The following is an 18,752-nucleotide window of genomic DNA, read 5'->3' as shown; positions in this document are numbered from 1 at the left end:
ATTACAATATTATTGACTATACTCCCTAAGCCGTGCCTTTTATTCCCATGACTATTCCTTGCATAAAACTGGAAACCTATATCTCCCACACCCCTTCACCCATTGTCTATCCACTACATCTCTCTCCTCTGGCAACTATCAGCTTATTCTCTGAATTTATGGGTCTGTTTTTGCCCTTTTTTGTTTTTAGATTCCACACATAAATGACTCATACAGTATTTCTTTCTGAGTTATTTCACTTAGCATTATACCCTCTAAATCCATCCATGTTGTTGTAAATGACAAGATCTCATTTTTTTTAAGACTATTCATTTATTTGAGAGAGAGAGAGAGAGAGAGAGACAGAGACGCACAAGCAGGGGGAGTGAGAGAGGGAGAAGCAGGCTTCCCACAGAGCAGGGAGTCTGATGTGGGGCTCGATCCCAGGACCCTGGGATCACGACCTGAGCCAAAGGCAGACGCCCAACGACTGAGCCACCCAAGTACCTCGATCTCATCCTTTTTTATAGCTGAGCAATATTCCATTGTGTCTTTATCCCTTCATCTATCAATGGGTCTTTTTACTATCTTAATACGGCTACCAGAAAATTTTAAATTACATATGAGTGGACATTATATTTTTCTTAGCATTGTTCTAAAGCAACATTTGGAGCTCTTGATGTGATAGGAAGTATACATTAGAAGATAAGGGGTCTTGAATAACGTCTCCCATTACAGTTCCCTGTTGCTATCTCTTTTACATACTGATCACTTTCCCGGAGTCTTCAGCACAGGTGGAAAAGCTGCCACACAAAGTGATCACTGTACTCCTGTGGGACATCAAACCACATGGACTCTAACCATCCTTGCTTCTTACAGTTGATTTCATTAGAAGCTACAGTGCATGCCAGCCAAGAAGGAACTTTTTTTTTTTTTTAAGATCTTATTTATTCATGAGACAGAGAGAGAGAGAGGCAGAGGGAGAAGCAGGCTCCCTGCTAAGCAGGAAGCCCAATGCGGGGCTCCACCCCAGGACCCCAAGATCACGACCTGAGCCAAAGGCAGACACTTAACCGACTGAGCCACCCAGGTACCCCAAGAAGGAACATATTTAACTGCAGCACTAAGACTTTTGGGGGGATGATTGTCCCAAGACAGGGTTGACTAAATCTTTGCACAAGGTATCTAGACCAAAGCAAGGTCAGAAGAGAAGGAAAACAAGATCACAGGTGGTCCTGGAGAAGACCAGAAAATGGAAACAAGTTTAAGGAATACTCTTAAGGTGATCTATATCAAGGGGGAACTCTTAAATCATCAATATGAGCCCTGGATCTAATACAAAGTCATCCCACTTGCACATGCTGAACATGTACAATGCGCCCTTAATCAGTAGGACCACTGGGTGTCACCTGATCAACACAGACTCCAGTGTAGCTCGGTGACTGATGTGTGACTGATGTGTGATATCTAGAGTAGTGCCATCCAGTACAGCAGCCACTGCCCATACACAGCAATGGAGCAGTGGAACTGTGCCTAGTATTACTGAAAGCTCAATTGTAAATTTTATGTAACTTAAAGATATTTGGGGGGGGGGGGCGCCTGGGTGGCTCATTTGGTTAAGCATCTGCCTCCGGCTCAGATCATGATCCCAGGGTCCTGGGATCGAGCCCCGTGTCAGGCTCCCCACTCAGCGGGAAGCCTGCTTCTCTCTCTCCCTCTGCTTGTGCTCTTGCTGTCTCTGTCAAATAAATAACATCTTAAAAAAAATTTTTTTTTTAAGTTAACTTAAATTTAAATTAACCCTCTGTGGCTGGTGGGGGTTGCACTGGCCACTCCAGGTCTAGAGCCTTGCTTCCCCAAGTGTGATACGCAGACTAGCAGTGCAGGACCCTCTGGGAGTTTGTTAGAAATGCAAAGTATTTCCGACTCTACCCAGAGCTCCTGAAGTACATCCCACAGTGTACAATATTGCCAGGTGGTTCCTATGCATATCCAAGTTTGGAAAGCCCTTTAGAGTACAGGGTCTTATTTGAAACTGTATAAATTGTATACAAAGTTAGCGTATCTATGTACATGTAGCTGTGTGTGTGTGTGTACACACTCGCCCTCTTTCCTTCCTCTGGAGGCAACATCCATACTTTTTCCTCTGATTTTTCAAGTTCATGATCCAAAACTGAGAAGTTTTAGCCTATAGGACTAGGCCCTATAAATTCAGAAAGCAGATTTCACTGAACAAAGAGAACAGTGAAGTGATCCTTGGCTCTGCAGGCACACTCTTCCATTTATGGAGGGCAGAACTGGGCCATTCACAGCTCTTAAGTTCTTCCGCTGTGCTTGCACTTCTTCATGTGTGGGAACGACACGGCATGCTGTTTCTGCTTCAGAATACCACACGTATATGTATCAGTTCAGACGAGAAGTTCATACCCATAAGAGCATTCCGGCACCAACTGCAGCTTGTGCTCATTTGTACTGTGTGGCACAGCCAGTCAGGTTTTAAGTACCCCTGTATTATTGCAGGTGCTACCAAGTTTTTGGTTGGATTCATCCAGGAAAGTTTTTTTTTTTAAATAAAGTTACGCTTTAATTTTAAGATTTTATTTATTTATTTGACAGAGAGAGAGACAGCGAGAGAGGGAACACAAGCAGGGGGAGTGGGAGAGGGAGAAGCAGGCTTCCCGCGGAGCAGGGAGCCCGATGCGGGGCTCGATACCAGGACCCGGGATCACGACCTAAGTTGAAGGCAGATGCTTAAGGACTGAGCCACCCAGGCGCCCTGGGAAATGTTTTTTTTTATTAGTGTAATTAATGGCTGTCTAGTTACTATCTGCAACATGAAACCATGAATAAAAACAGTTGGTAATAGGAGTATGAATATTTAGCTTCTTAGTTAATAGTGCTGGGTTTACAACATAATAAAAAATAATGGTCTTTTATTATTTCTTTTAGGCAAAAACTGAACATAAGGCATATTTATGTTGAGGATGAGGCTGCCTTCAGGCTTATAAATTTGCCTCAGAGAAGTGTCTTCCCTTTGTTAAGATCAACAAAATGTCCTGACGTTGATGCTAAGGCAATGATTTATTCCAAGCTGACAAGTCCCTGGCGTTAGATGGGAGGTCTCCAAGTCTCAAAATGGCGCTAAGACTCTGCCTTGAATCATTATTTCCCCAGTGGTGTTTAAGAAGAAACATGCACAAACTGGCAGTTGGCTAATGCAGTGGGAAAATGGACTCATCCCATAGGGAAGTATTTCCCAGATGAAGACAACATTTCTAAGTTTAGCCTCATTTTTTTTCCCAATAATGTAAATTTATAAATGCAGAGCTACTGAATGCACTTGCATTAGGCAGTTAGGTCCTCTTCATGAGCACTTTTTCACTCTTCAGTCTGATGAAGGAAAGTAACTCGCTAGCAGTGGAAAGTGGAAACAGTCCAATATACATTTAACAAATTTGGCTTTGGTGGGCCAGAAGATTCTTTAGAAACTAGCCAGCTGAAAGAGTTCTTTCCCATGAGATTTCTAATCCTTTTTCACCTCTGCAGTGTGATGGATGCCATTAAAATACAAGGGATGAAAAACAGTTCTCAGTCTTCCACTGCCAGACACGGGACAATTGTCACCCACACCGCCATGGTGGGATGTTCCTGGTAGGGAAGCTTTTCTCCATTCTTCTCTCCAGAAAGCACGCTGGGAAGCAAGTGAGGGGTGCTACTGGAAGAATAAGCCTGAATTCAGTCCAACATGGTCCAACAGCCATAGAGCCTGACACTCAACTGTATTATTCTCATAACATCTCACACCCGAGCAGGACACATCTTTGTGTCGACACCATCTCTGAGGATCCCTCATTCACTTCATTCCTTGCCCTCAGTCTGGGCCAAGGTTCTCATTTGCGCTCGGTTTTAGATAATTTATTTGATTAACATAACTAGTAGAAAGGAGTTTTAAAAAATATTTATTATATTTTGTTTTAGAAATGGTAGAAAATAAAAATTGGCGCACTTACATCACACACACACGCGGAAAGGCCTATTTAACCTTCCACGTCAGAGACAAGTTTTACACAAGGGCCCGAAACGGAAACACCTACACCGAAGGTGACGAAGGCTGATGCTGCTGATTGGAGGAGCCCTTGGAAAGGTTTAAAGTTTTTTTTCTCTGCTGTCATTCATCTTGGGACAAATAACCAGTCCAGTGGAAGGAGTTCTGAACATAAAAGGCACCTAGAGTAAAAATCAGACCTTGACTAATAAAAATAGCTGCACGCGTTTACATCGAGAAAAAAAGGTCCTATCAATGCAACTGTCCTGCAAGGCAATGAGAATATAAATGCAAAGCTACTGCAACTAAAAGATCTATCAACACTTACCTAAACCTGGTATAGGAGTTAGATGATTGACACAATCACTTTTGTGTTTATAAACCTTAGATGTTTTATCATCATTTAAATAAGCATGAGTCCTGTACTTGTATTAATAGCTAGGGGTGGGGTATTCTATTTATTCATAGTCAAGATTTGTTTTGTTGCATTTTCTCTTAAAATGCGTCGTTGCATACTCCATTCATGGACACATTAAAAATTCATGTTGTCCTTTAAGAATGTAGCAAAACCTAAAACTGCAACGTTAAACCAAAGTCCTTTTAAATTATGATAAAGCCAGGAAAGCTGACATTTTACTATGACTTAAGCACCTGAAATATACTCTGATCAATTTATATCCTCTGAGCTAGAATTAGGATCCTCAGGATTTGTATATGTATACAAATATTGCAAATTAAGCTAATAAAAACCTGAAAAAATACAAATAATCTTGAACTACAAGGATCTAAAGTACATCTATGGGTCTCAACAGGAAGCTGGCGGACACTGGATGCATCTTATCATCTGGGGAAAAGGGCTCAGCGGAGCCAGGTGGTATTCAGCTGGGTCTGGTTCTTGATGCTGGTATCCACTTTTAGTACTTCGCGAATGGCCATGGTAGCGTAGGTAGAAGGAGGGAGAGAAAAATCCATCTTCAGAGCTCTGTATTTGCCTTCTGCCAGGCAAGAGAGAAGAGAACGGTCAGAAAAGGCAGGCAGCAGCAGACAGAAAGGAAATAACCACGCTCCTTTCCTTGGGCGCCACTTCCCATGGGGCCGCAGAGAGCGAACTGTGGAAGTGAGACCTAGGAGCATACGATCCAGCTGAATCCCTAGGGTAATTCTACCCGGAACCTTCATAAGAAAGGCAGACAACACAAAAGCAACAGGGTGAAAACAGACAATGGAATGGCACCAAGAATTTGACAATGACAATGCAAATTTCATGTGTTAGACTCTGTTCATGGCACCTGTGTTAACTCGGGGGGTGGGGGTGTGGAGGAAATATCTGATCATCTAACACCACAATCTTCTGTAATGTTCCTTCATTTTCAGCGAAATCTACCATTTTAATTATCAAGCTATAACCATGAAACTAAGATGACAAAACACAAAATAGAAATCACCGAGCTGGTGGAAGGTGGTGGTGATTACAAGAGTTTTTTTTTTTCTTTCTTTTAAAGGACTTTATTCATTTATTTGAGAGAGAGAGAGAGAGAGAGAGAGAGAGAGAGAGAGAGACAGAGCATGAGCAGGGGGGAGGAGGCAGAGGGAGAAGCAGACTCCCCGATGAGCAGGGAGCCTGATGCGGGGCTTGATCCCAGGACCCTGGGATCATGACCCGACCCGAAGGCAGATGCTTAACTGACTGAGCCACCCAGGCGCCCATAATTTACGTTTTTGATTGAGAAAACATTTCACAGTTGACATAGAACTGAGCGCTGAGTAAACTTACCAGAAGCAAACACTGGTGGTGGTTTCCCTTCCAGGTTGTCCACATCTGTGTTGAAGAGTGGAATTTTAGGATCATCATATGCAACGACTTCCCTTCAAAACACATAAAGAGAGAAAAGTGTGAACGTGAACTGCCATAAACGGTACTAAGCTGCTCGTTGCCATTTGCTTAGAAAGGAAAACACACAGGCCTGTTGGATATAATTCTGGGTGGGACCATTTGATAACAGGATAGGGCCAGATCATATATGTGAGTATTGCTTTTATATTAGTATACAGCAAAGTGACAAAGGACGCCAGCCTATATTAAAAAAATGTAAAATGTTTCCTTAGGATAGAAATTCTCTTTATATGTACTTGATAAGTACTAAACTTCACTTTGCACAGATGCAAATGAATTAATAATGGCATTTATGTTTTCTCCAGAGTGGTTTTCACTACTAACAACACTGCATTACTCATGAGGCACTGCTCTCTGGAGTGGGGAGGACCAAGTCCAATCCTGCCAACCTCATCACACCACCCAGAGAAGAGGAGGGAAGGTACAAGGGATAAAGAGATGGAGAGAGGGAAGAGAGAGAACTTCCTGGCAATGGACAGCTAACTGAAGATTTTGTTTTAAAAATTATCAAATAAAGCTTTAGTTTACATTAGGTACTGAAATATTTTAAATGAGTTAATACATGTTTATTTTTCTCTTTAGAAACATGACATTAAACAGATCCGTATTTGGAACTCACAGCTAATTCTGAATAAAGGTAGCTTGCTCAGGGATAGCTCTGTAAGCAAATCTCAATTTTTAAAAGATCTCTTTCTGGGGCACCTGGGTGGCTCAGATGGTTAAGCGTCTGCCTTCGGCTCAGGTCATGATCCCAGGGTCCTGGGATCGAGCCCCACACCAGGCTCCTGGCTCAGCGGGGAGCCTGCTTCTCCCTCTCCCTCTGCCTCTCTCCCTGCTCATGCTCTCTCTCTCTTTCTCTCTCTGTATCTCTGTGTCTCAAATGAATAAATAAAATCTTTAAAAAAAATTAAAAAAAATAAAAGATCTCTTTTTATTTATTTTAGAGAGAGAGAGTGGGGGAGGAGGGGCCCTCAAGCAGACTCTGGAGCCAGATGCGGGGCTCAATCTCACCACCCTGAGATCATGACCTGAGCCAAAACCAAGCTGCACACTTAACTAACTGAGCCACCCAGGTGCCCCAATAAATCTCAATTTTTTATTAATAGGGAAAAAATCTATTCTCTGCACATTTCTTCAATAATTTAGCAAGGTCAATAAAATGTAAACCTAACCACTTTCACTCATTTGTTTCCTGATGATTTGAAAAATCCAAGTAGCAGCAATAATAATAATAGTGACAACAGCAAGGAGCACTTTTTTTTTTTTTAAGATTTTTATTTATTTGAGAGAGAGAGAATGAGAGATAGAGAGCATGAGAGGGAAGAGGGTCAGAGGGAGAAGCAGACTCCCTGCTGAGCAGGGAGCCCGATGTGGGACTCGATCCTGGGACTGCAGGATCATGACCTGAGCCAAAGGCAGTTGCTTAACCAACTGAGCCACCCAGGCGCCCCAGCAAGGAGCACTTCTACACCAGGTTGTAAATACTGGAAAATATACAGGTGATACAAAAGCTTTCAATCTCACATAATAATTCAGTTCTATTTTATTCCAGATTATCACTCACCAACTGACATTCTGAGGACGAATAATGATCTTTCGGTAAGCTCCTGATAAGGAATAATCTCGAATTTTGTGTCTCATGTTGTCAATATCCAGATTGTCTGCTGTGAGCATTTCCCTGTAGGCTTCACTGACTATAAAATACAAAAAGTTAGTCAGAATGCAGCATGCCAGCAAGCTGAAGCTAGACTACAAAGAGAGTAACATGTAAATTCAGTTAGATCATCTAACAAAACCAGTCCCTCTAATTTATAATCCATCCTGTTCTCTGTAATCAAAATTTAGGGACTTACTCCCAGGACTAGGTGTCTCCAGCTTAGGTTGGACCAACTTGTAAGTTATCTCTTGCAAGCAGCCAGAGTATCTGGAGCGTAAGGTTCTTAAGCTAACTACAAAAAGCATTTATTTTTTTTTTAAGATTTTATTTATTTATTTGACAGGGAGACACAGCGAGAGAGGGAACACAAGCAGGGGGAGTGGGAAAGGGAGAAGCAGGCTTCCCACTGAGCAGGGAGCCTGATGCGGGGCTCGATCCCAGGACCCCGGGATCATGACCTGAGCCGAAGACAGACGCTTAATGACTGAGCCACCCAGGCGCCCCTACAAAAAGCATTTCATCAGAAGTTATTCACTTACAATATACACATTCTCAGAGTTGGAAGAGACCATGTACAGAGGCCTCAAACTCTTTCTGGAGGGAGATATAAATAATATATACACATAAAAAGAGAAGACCCGGGAAAACCATCTGGGCTCAGCCTCGCACCTGATGTGGACTCTGTTTTGTAACACCCGAGAGAGACAGTCATCTAGCCTTTGCTTGCTGGGGCCAGTTACAGGTAACCACTTCTTCGTGAGAAACACAAATGTTAGAAGTTCCTTATTCCAAGCTGAAATCTGTCTTTCTAGAACTTCTGTTGACTGGTTTGGAACACGGCCGATTCACTGCGCTCTTCCACATGTACTCACGAATACTGGCCCTTTAAGCCGTCTCTTCTCTAGGCCACCCACCGTCCCTCTGCCATTTCTGTATTCCCCATAAAACACTTCATCAGTCTCAGGGTAGCAGCCTGATGTTCTGTAAGAACTCCAGATACTTTATGTAGACTGTCAAACTAGGCCTTTACAAAATAACAATTTACATTTAACCCTATTCAATGCCTTCTGTGGTTCTTTTAAAAAAACCTATTTTTCATATAATTAGTATTAACCATTCTGGGTAACATAATTTGCAAACATGATAAACAGATTTCTTTATTCAAGTTATTCATAAAAAATACTGGGTAGACCAGGGTGAAGGAAAGATTCCCTCACAGCACACCTATAAGACAACAGGGGTCCCAAATTGAGCACTGTGGGACACCGAGTGTGCGTATGTCACCAACCCACAGGCCCAAACCACCACCCATCCAGTCCGTGAGCCTCTGTCTTAGTCACAAGGTTTTCATGAATGGCTTGGTCTACGGCTGTGCTGAATTTATAGATTAACTGGTATTAGCCCACATTTCTGATCCTGAGAGGTACAAGAAAGAATAGAATGTTTACTTTCTCTTTCTTGGAAGCTCTGAGCATCTTAAGTGCTTTCCTTCTCACTAGTTCCTGGAATCAGTGTCTCCTCGGGGCCTAACGGCATCATCAGAGTAGGAAGAACTTCCCTGCCCCTCCCTCATCTCCCTTGTCATTTTCTCCTCGTCTCTACTCCTGTCCCTCAGTGGAGTCAACCTCACATAAATATTAGAAGCACAGCATTTTGATTGTGTTAATCAACATGGAAGTGGCAGATGACTAACTTTTTTAAGTATCTGCATTATCAAAGAAGGGTGTTAATACCTAATCATTCTATAATTCAAGGAATATAACATTGACAAGGAAAATTCATTCTCGTCCCTTGAGAGAAAAGATGGTTTTTGTTTAAGTAGGTTCCACGCCCAGTGTGGAGCCCAACATTGGGCCTGAACTCACGACCCTGAGATCAAGACCTGAGCTGCGATCAAGAGTCAGATGCTTAACCGAGTGAGCCACCCAAGCGCTCCAAGAGAAAAGATTTTTTTACAAGAAGAAATAATCTCCCACAGACCAGTTCTGGCTAGGAGTAAACTTCCAGGGTCAGATCCACCAAGCTGGTCCCATGCTCAGAGCTGCTTTCTTTTTTCCAATTTCTGAATCCTTGAACAATGAAAGTTCCAATCCACAACCTCCCCAACCCTAATCCATGAAGGTAACGGAAGTAATTCATAACAGCCTGTGGGGAACGGGAAATAAGGGTAGAGAATTCTAACTTTTCACTCTATAAACTTCTGTGCTCGTTGACTTTTAAAACATAGTAAGCAGGTATTACTTACATGGTGTCAAACAAAAAAAGGCTAAAAGAAGCAATGTTAAAGTAGAACTATCCATTCACTTTCTCAATGACTTTTTCCAAAGCCTTCCTATCCTTAATAAGAATTAGTGGACTTCAGAAATTTAAATAACGCCAGTAGTAAGAGCAACCCTGGTAACAACACCAATACTACTACAACTACCACTAGTACTGCCACAATTTTGTTTCTTAATTTACTCCTCCGGGGGCGCCTGGCCGGCTTAGTTAGTGGGTCATGTGACTCCTGATCTTGGGGTTATAAGTTTGAGCCCCATGCTGGGTGTAGAGATTACTTAAAAATAAAAAAAATAAAAAAAAAATTTTTAATTATCCCTCTGAATACATCCCTTCCTGGGGGGCTTTATACATAAACATGATTTATAAATGCTTGAAATTGAAACATTTTCAAGCCTGATGGAAATCAAAGTTCTAAAATTATATTTCAAGTACTGATTTTTTCCCCCCTCTCTCTACCCTTGGCGGCCAGTGGCTTAAATACGTCAGACTTTTTTTTTTTTTTTTTAAGATTTTATTTATTTATTTGACAGAGATAGAGCACAAGCAGGGGGAGCGGAAGGCAGAGGGAGAAGCAGGCTCCCTGTGGAGCAGGGGGAGCCCGATGTGGGGCTCGATCCCAGGACTTTGGAATCGTGACCTGAGCCGAAGGCAGCTGCTTAACCAACTGAGCCACCCAGGTGCCCTGTCAGACTTTAACTATTTTCCCCAGACAGGGAACTTACTTTTATGCTTTGGGTAGATAACATCAAAACCCGGCAAGGGCATTACCACATCATGGATGGAGTAATTATTAACATCTTCTTCATCAATGTAGGTGGCTGTAGCTGCAAAGTCACAAATAGAGAAATTAAGAAAAATTATGAAAATAGGTATATCTGCATGAGCCTGATCTTCTAAAATTATACCCATCTAAGAAGTCAGAAGTACAAGCTGACATGGCTGAGTGGCCTACAAAGCTTAAAGAAATGAAGTTAGAGATCTTTTTGTCCTTTCTTTATTTCCCAAGAAATAAAAATCATGGACTGAGATAAGTGGAAAGTAAAAAAAAAAAATTTATTTCTCAGCTACACCCTCAATTTTCTAGAATGTTTACTTTTTTTTTTAAGATTTTATTTATTTATTTGAAAGAGAGAACGAGAGAGTGCATGAGAGGGAGGAGGGTCAGAGGGAGAAGCAGACTCCCTGCTGAGCAGGGAGCCCGATGTGGGACTCGATCCCGGCACCCTGGGATCATAACCTGAGCTGAAGGCAGTCGCTTAACCGACTGAGCCACACAGGTGCCCCTAGAATGTTTGCTTTAAATAATCAGCGCCTTTTTCCTTTTTAAACAACACAAAAAAATACTATCTAGAACGCTATCATCAATGGATGCATTCTGCTAAGAGAATAATTTTTTTTTTTTTAAGATTTTATTTATTTGACAGAGAGAGAGATAGCGAGAGCAGGAACATAAGCAGGGGGAGCGGGAGAGGGAGAAGCAGGCTTCCCGAGGAGCAGAGAGCCCGATGTGGGGCTCGATCCCAGGACTCTGGGATCATGACCTGAGCCGAAGGCAGACGCTTAACGACTGAGCCACCCAGGCGCCCAGCTAAGAGAATAATTTAAAAAATCCATCTGCATTTAGAGAATGAAATGGGACATCAAAATACACTGGATGTAATCAACACTGGATGAGGTTAAAAACTATTAATTCAGCTTAATAAAAATTTCTCAACAGAAACCTTAGTGGATTTACTGGGCATATGTGTAGATGAGCAGGCTATGTCTTCAGATAGTAGAAGGACAGTCGGGTATGCCAGAAGAACATGGACTGTGGAAACAGGCAGACTTTGACTCTGAATCCCTGCCTTTTCTTTTTTTTAACCAGCTTTGGAACCCTGTGAACCTCGTCTGAAGAACAGAGAGAATACCTCACAGAATACTATGAGCTTTAAACCGGAAGATGTAGGCAAAGGGCTTAGCACAAGGCCTGGCCCGTAGTGAGGGCTCAGCATCGGATGGGATCATCTGTGTTTTATGAATGCTGCAGGCACAGGGTATGCACTAAATGTGCTATATCATGGCCTGTATGTAAAGTGAGCTCCAGTTGAGTGTTGACTTAAAGAAACTCTTTAAAACTGGCAGACAACAGCTGAGAGGCCAAGGTATGTCTAGAAGTAGAGAGGAGTTTGCAAGACCCAGATTATAGTTTGGAAAAAGATTTAAGGCAACACTGAGTCCAAATCTTATTCTAGTTGAGAAAATGGAGGCCCAGAGACCTCCAGAGAGAGTTAGGTGCTTACGCAAATTGGATATATATTTTTTCTTTTTTAAAAGGCTTTATTCATTTGACAGAGAGAGACAGACAGAAAGTGCAAGCAGGGGGAGCTGCAGGCAGAGGGAGAGGGAGAAGCAAGACTCCCGCTGAGCAGGGAGCCTGATGCGGGGCTCCATCCCAGGACCCCTGGATCATGACCTGAGCCGAAGGCAGATGCTTAATTAATTGGTGCCCCAAACTGGATATATATTTTCATTAAAGACACAGAATCAAACTGTTCAATCTGAGTTTACAATGTCTTTCCACTTCAACCTTACTAGACATCTCTCTAAGTAGTGGCCAGGCTGGATTTTAAGCACCAATGTCAAACAACTCTAGTTGGGTGGAATAATGAGGATATCTGCCTTTTTACCTCCTTTGAGAACAAGGTCACCTGGAACGGGCTTCAGTCCGTACTCTTCTATTCTCTTGCTTACCATGTTATTCCATACATAGCTTTGGTAGCTATGAATATACATTAAGCGATTATTTCTTGGTATCTGGAAGGAAGGAAAAAAATACATATTCTGAATATTAAAAGTACTGTACTTTCCAAGATATCTCACTTGTTTAGTGGTGACCCCTAGGATAAGCAGCTCATACCTTGTCATTTTTCTAATGGCTGATAGAAACAGTGACTGACGTGCAGCACCCAGTGTGAGAGACAGAACTTCTCTGACTCTGGCTATGGGTATACAGTCAGCTCCGAATGCAGTGGTTGCCATGCATTCATGCAAACAAAGCAACTCTGGGAGAACCTCTACCCTGAATCAAAGACACAGGGCTCAAACTGTAGAAATTTACACATCACTTACAGTGCAAACAGTGCTTTCTTCCTGATAATTCCATGGAAGGAGAAAACCTAGATGACTGAATGGACAACTAATTTCACATAGCAAAAATTCTGTTTTGTTTGCCTGGGGAAGCGTAAATAAGACTGAAGTTGAAGAGTTATAACCAGTCTATTCTGGATTATAGATATTTGAATACTAGCACAGGCCACACGTGCCAAGATAGGACCCACTGTGAACCACCACGAAGAAACCAAACAAACGCAATCATTTAAACCACTTCTCGTGCAACCCCTTACTTAGGTAGTTTACAGTGCTGATGCTGGAGAATGATCAAGAAATGACCTCTAAGAAGGATTGTGAATTTCTAAGTACTAAGACGCTTAATTTAAATTTCTTTGCAGACAATATTTCCACTTTGTTTTTCTCATGCCCTCAATGTTAATAACTATTGCCAACATTTCCCCCACCCACCCACCACCCCCATCGCCATTCAGGGTACAAACAAGGATCACTCAGGTAACGCGGCACTCAGAGATCACCAAAAGATCCTTATTTCCCTTCTGCTCTTTCAAAATTTAGTAAAATATTTAAAGATAAAATTTAAAAAGCATTAAGCCACCTCAAGTCATTCGCCTGACTTTACAAATAGCACTCACTATGCCAAATGCAGAGACTATATTCTTCATTCCATATTTTGAAAGTCCTCGAAGCAGCTGCCCTTCCACACACCTTTTGACGGGAAGTTTTCTGAGGGCAGCAGCTGGGTCTTTGGTCTTCGCCCACTCTTCCCTGCACTTAACCAAGTAGCCCTTTTCAGCTGGGGGAAAAAAAAGCTGTGATTGAAACAATTTATCGAATAGACAGATTTCCATAACTTAATGTGCTTCCTAGAGAACACAAAATTAGAAAATGCTCTTTGTAATACAGGTACTCTGAACAGCTTCTGTTCACCTGCGAATACCCATCAGAATGTGAAATGGCGGGACAGGCAGAGTGTACTGAACGAGCCGGCTTTGTTCACCTACTGCCACCCCAGGATTTTTTTTTTTTTTTAGATTTTATTTATTTATTTGACAGACACAGCGAGACAGGAAACAGGCAGGGGGAGTGGGAGAGGGAGAGGCAGGCTTCCCCGAGCAGGGAGCCCGATGCGTGGCTTGATCCCAGGACTCTGGGATCATGACCTGAGCCGAAGGCAGATGCTTAACAACTGAGCCACCCAGGTGCCGCCACCCCAGGATTTAAAGACCATTACTATTCCATGATCATGGCTGATTCAACACAAAACAAAACCCACGTAGTCCTTTCTTCCTTCTCTTTTTCTACTGTGTTGGCAAATTTAATAGGCCACTCTCCTTAAAATTAGACAACTTTATCTCTCTTAATTTGCAAATGAATAACTACCCAAAGGGCATAATTATTTTGATAATTTGTACAGTTTTTTTTTTTTTTTTTTTTTGAGAAGCTCCATGCCCAGCACGGAGCCCAATGTGGGGCTCAAACTCACAACCCTGCGATCAAGACCTGGGCTGAAATCAAGAGTCGGATGCTCAACTGACTGAGCTACCCAGTGCCCTTGTACAGTAGTATTTAAATCTTTTTTTATACAGTACGAATATAGAGGTACTTTCTGGGGAGTTTTTTTTACAAACTCTTCAAACTAAAAACCCTCAACATTTTTTGGCCCAGTCTTTACATTCTATTACACTATGCTTTAACAAACTAACCCACAAGTGAAATGTGTCTGGATTCCTGCATGTTCAGAGATTTAGTAATGCATGCGGAAAAGGAAATAAATGTATTAATTTATGAATGAATAAATCAGATGAAAGGATATAAATTATAAATCTCAAATATATAATTTGTGAAAAAATGAACTATCCTTTTTATTTTACTGTAAAAAAAATCTTTAAAATTCTGAAATAACTACCCCCAAAAGGCACACATACTTTTTATTCAAAGCAATTCCATGAATACCTAACAAGATATTCTATTTTTTTTAATTAACATGAATATTATTCTCACCTCCAGAACGGGGTTTCAATATTAAATCCATGACTTCAGTCCAGGAATTCTGTAGGATAGCTCTAAAATTAAACATCATTTATTTTACTTAATTTGGCAGTACGATGAATTTTATATGTCAAAATCGGTGCAGTAACAAATCATGTTCACTTTATATATTTTATTAAATGTAAAAGTAAGTTGAAAAACTAATATAATGATAAAGGTTTCAAATGTAAATGCCAAAGGAACTTAAAAGAGAGAGAGAACAAAATGAAGAGCATGTTCACTCATTAACATTTAGTATCACATCAGTTTTTAAAATGCTAGTATAAATCCTACCAACTCATTAAGCTGTTAAACGTGGTATTATCTGTTTAAATCAGTCTTTCTGCACTAAAACTTATTTGAAACTTCTCAAGAAATGTCTCCCCCTTGTTAAATACCTTTTTGCTTAGACAAACAGAATAGGGGCACCTGGGTGGCTCAGTCAAAGCATCTGCCTTCGGCCCAGGTCATGATCCCAGGGTCCTGGGATCAAGTCCCACATCGGGCTCCTTGCTCAGCAGGGAGCCTGCTTCTCCCTCTCTCTCCCTCTGCTTGTGTTCTGTCAAATAAATAAAATCTTAAAAAAAAAAAGACAAACAGAATAAATAACACTTTATCCTTCCCTATTATTCTTGCCAAAATGGAAATATCTTTATTTTTGCTGATTATAATATATGCTTTTTTTTTTTAAAGATTTTTATTTATTTATTTGAGAGAAAGAGACACAGTGAGAGAGGGAACAAGCAGGGGGAGCGGGAGAGGGAGAAGCAGGCTTCCCGCGGAGCAGGGAGCCCGACGCGGGGCTCGATCCCAGGACCCCTGGGATCATGACCTGAGCCGAAGGCAGACACTTAATGACCGAGCCACCCAGGTGCCCCGAGATTTTTTTTTTAAGATTTTATTTGAGAGAGAGCGCAACAGAAAGTGAGAGGGAACGAGTGGGGGGAGGAGGGCCAGAGGGACAAGCAGACCCCCCGTTGAGCAGGGAACCCAAAGCAGGACTTGATCCCAGGACTCAGGGATCATGACCTGAGCCAAAGGCAGACGCTTAACTGACTAAGCCACCCAGGGGCCCCCTTAAAGATTTTAAGTAATCTCTACACCCAATGTGGGGGCTAGAACTCACAACCCCAAGATTAAGAGTCACGAGCTCCCCTAAGCCAACCAGGCGCCCCCATGACGTTTTTGATACATCTACAAGCATATCCAATTTTTCCTTTAACTTTTATTAATTATATTTTGCCATATGAAAATTCTATTCTGTGCCTATCTGAATTTTTTTTTTCCAATTAAGATTTCTGGTGTTGGGGAGTCATGCTTAGAAAGGCCTTCTCTCGGGCCACCGGGGTGGCTCAGTTGGTTAAGTGTCCAAATCTCGGTTTTGGCTCAGGTCATATCTCAGGATTGTGGGACAGAGCTCCACAGGGAGCCCCAAATTGGGCTCCATGCTCAGCGGGGAGTCTGCTTGAGATTCTCTCACATCCTCCCCCACCCCCCGCCCACTCACTCTGTCCCTCTCTCTAAAATAAATAAATAAATCTTTAAAAAAAGGCCTTCCCCACAAGAATATCGAAATCCCTTCTACTAATTTTTCTCTTTTAGTTAACTGGGATTTTTATTTTTCATATTTAAGTTAACCTATATGGGATATTTTTACACATTAAACTGTATAAAATGCTGCTTGGTATCCAATGATATGATCATATGGATTTTTTATGTGCTAGTGCGATTAATTACATAACAGATTTCTTACTGCTGGCCATCCTTGCAGTCCTGGAAGAAGCCACACTCTACCAGTCCAATATTCTCCTGGGTGACACATTATGGAGCGGGCTAGGCTATCCGAAACACCTCCAGAGAGCGGAGAACTAGTTCAGGACTGGGCACTGGTCTATCAGGTATCATAGAAGACCTCTGTGTTTCAAAAACCTCTGTTACCTGGCTGGCCACTTGATTTTGTGACTAGGTTTCTGTAGAACACCTGTGCTCATCTGCTGACACACTGCATATGACTTTCACACTGTTGTAATGGCAGTGCTGAGCACATGCTATGAACACCCCATGGCCCACAAAGCACAAGATATTTACTGTCTGGCCCTTCACAGGAAAAGTCTGCCAACACGTGGTATAGTTTCTTTTTTTTTTTTTTTTTTTTTTTTTAAAGATTTTATTTATTTATTTGACAGAGAGATAGAGTACAGGTAGGCAGAGAGGCAGGCAGAGGGAGAGGGAGAAGCAGGCTCTCCGCTGAGCAGGGAGCCCGATGTGGGGCTCGATCCCAGGACCCTGGGATCATGACCTGAGCTGAAGGCAGACGCTTAACCGACTGAGCCACCCAGGCGCCCCCACGTGGTATAGTTTCTGAAGATGCTACCACATACAGGAAAGTTCAGTACATACTGCCATATTAAATATGTGCAGATTTCAATTACAAGAGGCCATTCTACCTGGACCTCTACACATTGAGATATTTTCTATTTTTCTTACATCATCTTTCTTTCTTCCAGCTTTTTTTTAAATTGTATAAAATACGCATAACATGAAACTCTTAATTTGGGCCATTTTTAAAGTGTACAATTGTGCAGCACGAAGTACATTTATACTGTGTGTAACCATCAGGACAACCTGCCCCCAGAACTTTTCATCTTCCTCAACTGAAACTCTGTACACATCAAATAACTCTCATCTCCTGGCAACCACCACTCTACTTTATGTATGAATCTAACTACCCTAGGTACCTCGTGTAAGAGGATTTACACAGTATTTGTCCTTCTGTGCCTGGCTTATTTCATTTAGCATAAAAGTCTTCAAGGTCTATGCATGTTGTAGCATGTGTCAGAATCTCCTTCCTGTCAAAGCTGAAGGATTCTCCATTGTATCTGTGTAACATGTTTTGGATCCATTCATCTGTTAATGGACACTTGGTTGCTTCCACCTTTTGGCTGCTATGAATAACACTCTTAAGAACAGGGGTGTGTAAATATTTGAGTGTTCGCTTTCACTTTTTGGGTAGATACTCAAAACCGGAATTTATGGATCACATGGTGATTCTATATTTAATGTTTTGAAGAATTATCATATCATTTTCCACAGAGGCTGGTCCATTTTATATTCTCACCAGCAATGCAAAAGGGTTCCCATTTCTCCATATCTTCACCAACACTTGTTTTTCTTTTCTTAATAATGGTCTTTCTAATGGGTATAAAAAATTATCTCATTGTGGTTTTGATTTGTACTCCTTAATGATTAGTAATATTGAGCATCTTTTCAATTAGTTTATTAGTCATTTGTATTTCTTTTTTGATGAAAGGTCTCTTCAAGTTCTTTGCCCATTTTTAATTAAGTTGTTTTGTTATTGCTGAGTTTTAAGGAACTCTTTGTTTTGGGTATTAACCCCTCAGCAGATATGTAATTTGCAAATATTTTCTCCCATTCTGTGGACTGCTTTTTCGTTCTATTGATAGTATCCTTTGTAGACAAATATTTTTAATTTTATGAAACCAACCTATTGTATCCTAAAAATTGTCAATCAAATGTCATGAGGTTTTCCCCTAATTATATAGTTGTAGTAGGTTCAGGTCTTGGATCTATTTTGAGTTAATTCTTGTAAATGGTGTGAGACAACCTGTGATGGTGTGTGGGGTCCAACTGCATTTTTTTATGTGTATATCCAATTTCCCCAACATAATTGGTTAAAAAGACTGTCCTCGGGGCGCCTGGGTGGCTCAGTCGTTAAGCATCTGCCTTCGGCTCAG

The 18,752-nt window shown here is 41.5% G+C and overlaps 1 protein-coding gene across 3 annotated transcripts in view; it reads right to left on the bottom strand.

The window, feature by feature from the left end:
* Positions 1-3,925: 3,925 nt before the first annotated feature.
* The window catches only part of PUS7 (pseudouridine synthase 7), a 56,414-nt gene continuing 41,587 nt past the window's right edge, over positions 3,926-18,752 (bottom strand). For 2 of the 3 annotated variants that reach the window (XM_027574019.2, XM_027574021.2), the window contains 7 exons: positions 14,971-15,032; positions 13,602-13,762; positions 12,525-12,651; positions 10,578-10,679; positions 7,483-7,612; positions 5,799-5,890; positions 3,926-5,019 (listed from right to left, as the gene is read on the bottom strand). In XM_027574019.2, the coding sequence (XP_027429820.1) occupies positions 4,883-5,019; positions 5,799-5,890; positions 7,483-7,612; positions 10,578-10,679; positions 12,525-12,651; positions 13,602-13,762; positions 14,971-15,032 (811 nt within the window). In that variant the 3' untranslated portion in view covers positions 3,926-4,882. The remainder of the gene's footprint in view (positions 5,020-5,798; positions 5,891-7,482; positions 7,613-10,577; positions 10,680-12,524; positions 12,652-13,601; positions 13,763-14,970; positions 15,033-18,752) is intronic. The other variant, XM_027574020.2, reaches the window with a different exon arrangement.

Source organism: Zalophus californianus, chromosome 12, assembly GCF_009762305.2.
Source record: "Zalophus californianus isolate mZalCal1 chromosome 12, mZalCal1.pri.v2, whole genome shotgun sequence".
Lineage (NCBI taxonomy): Eukaryota > Metazoa > Chordata > Mammalia > Carnivora > Otariidae > Zalophus > Zalophus californianus.
This window is presented reverse-complemented; position numbering and strand designations above follow the sequence as displayed.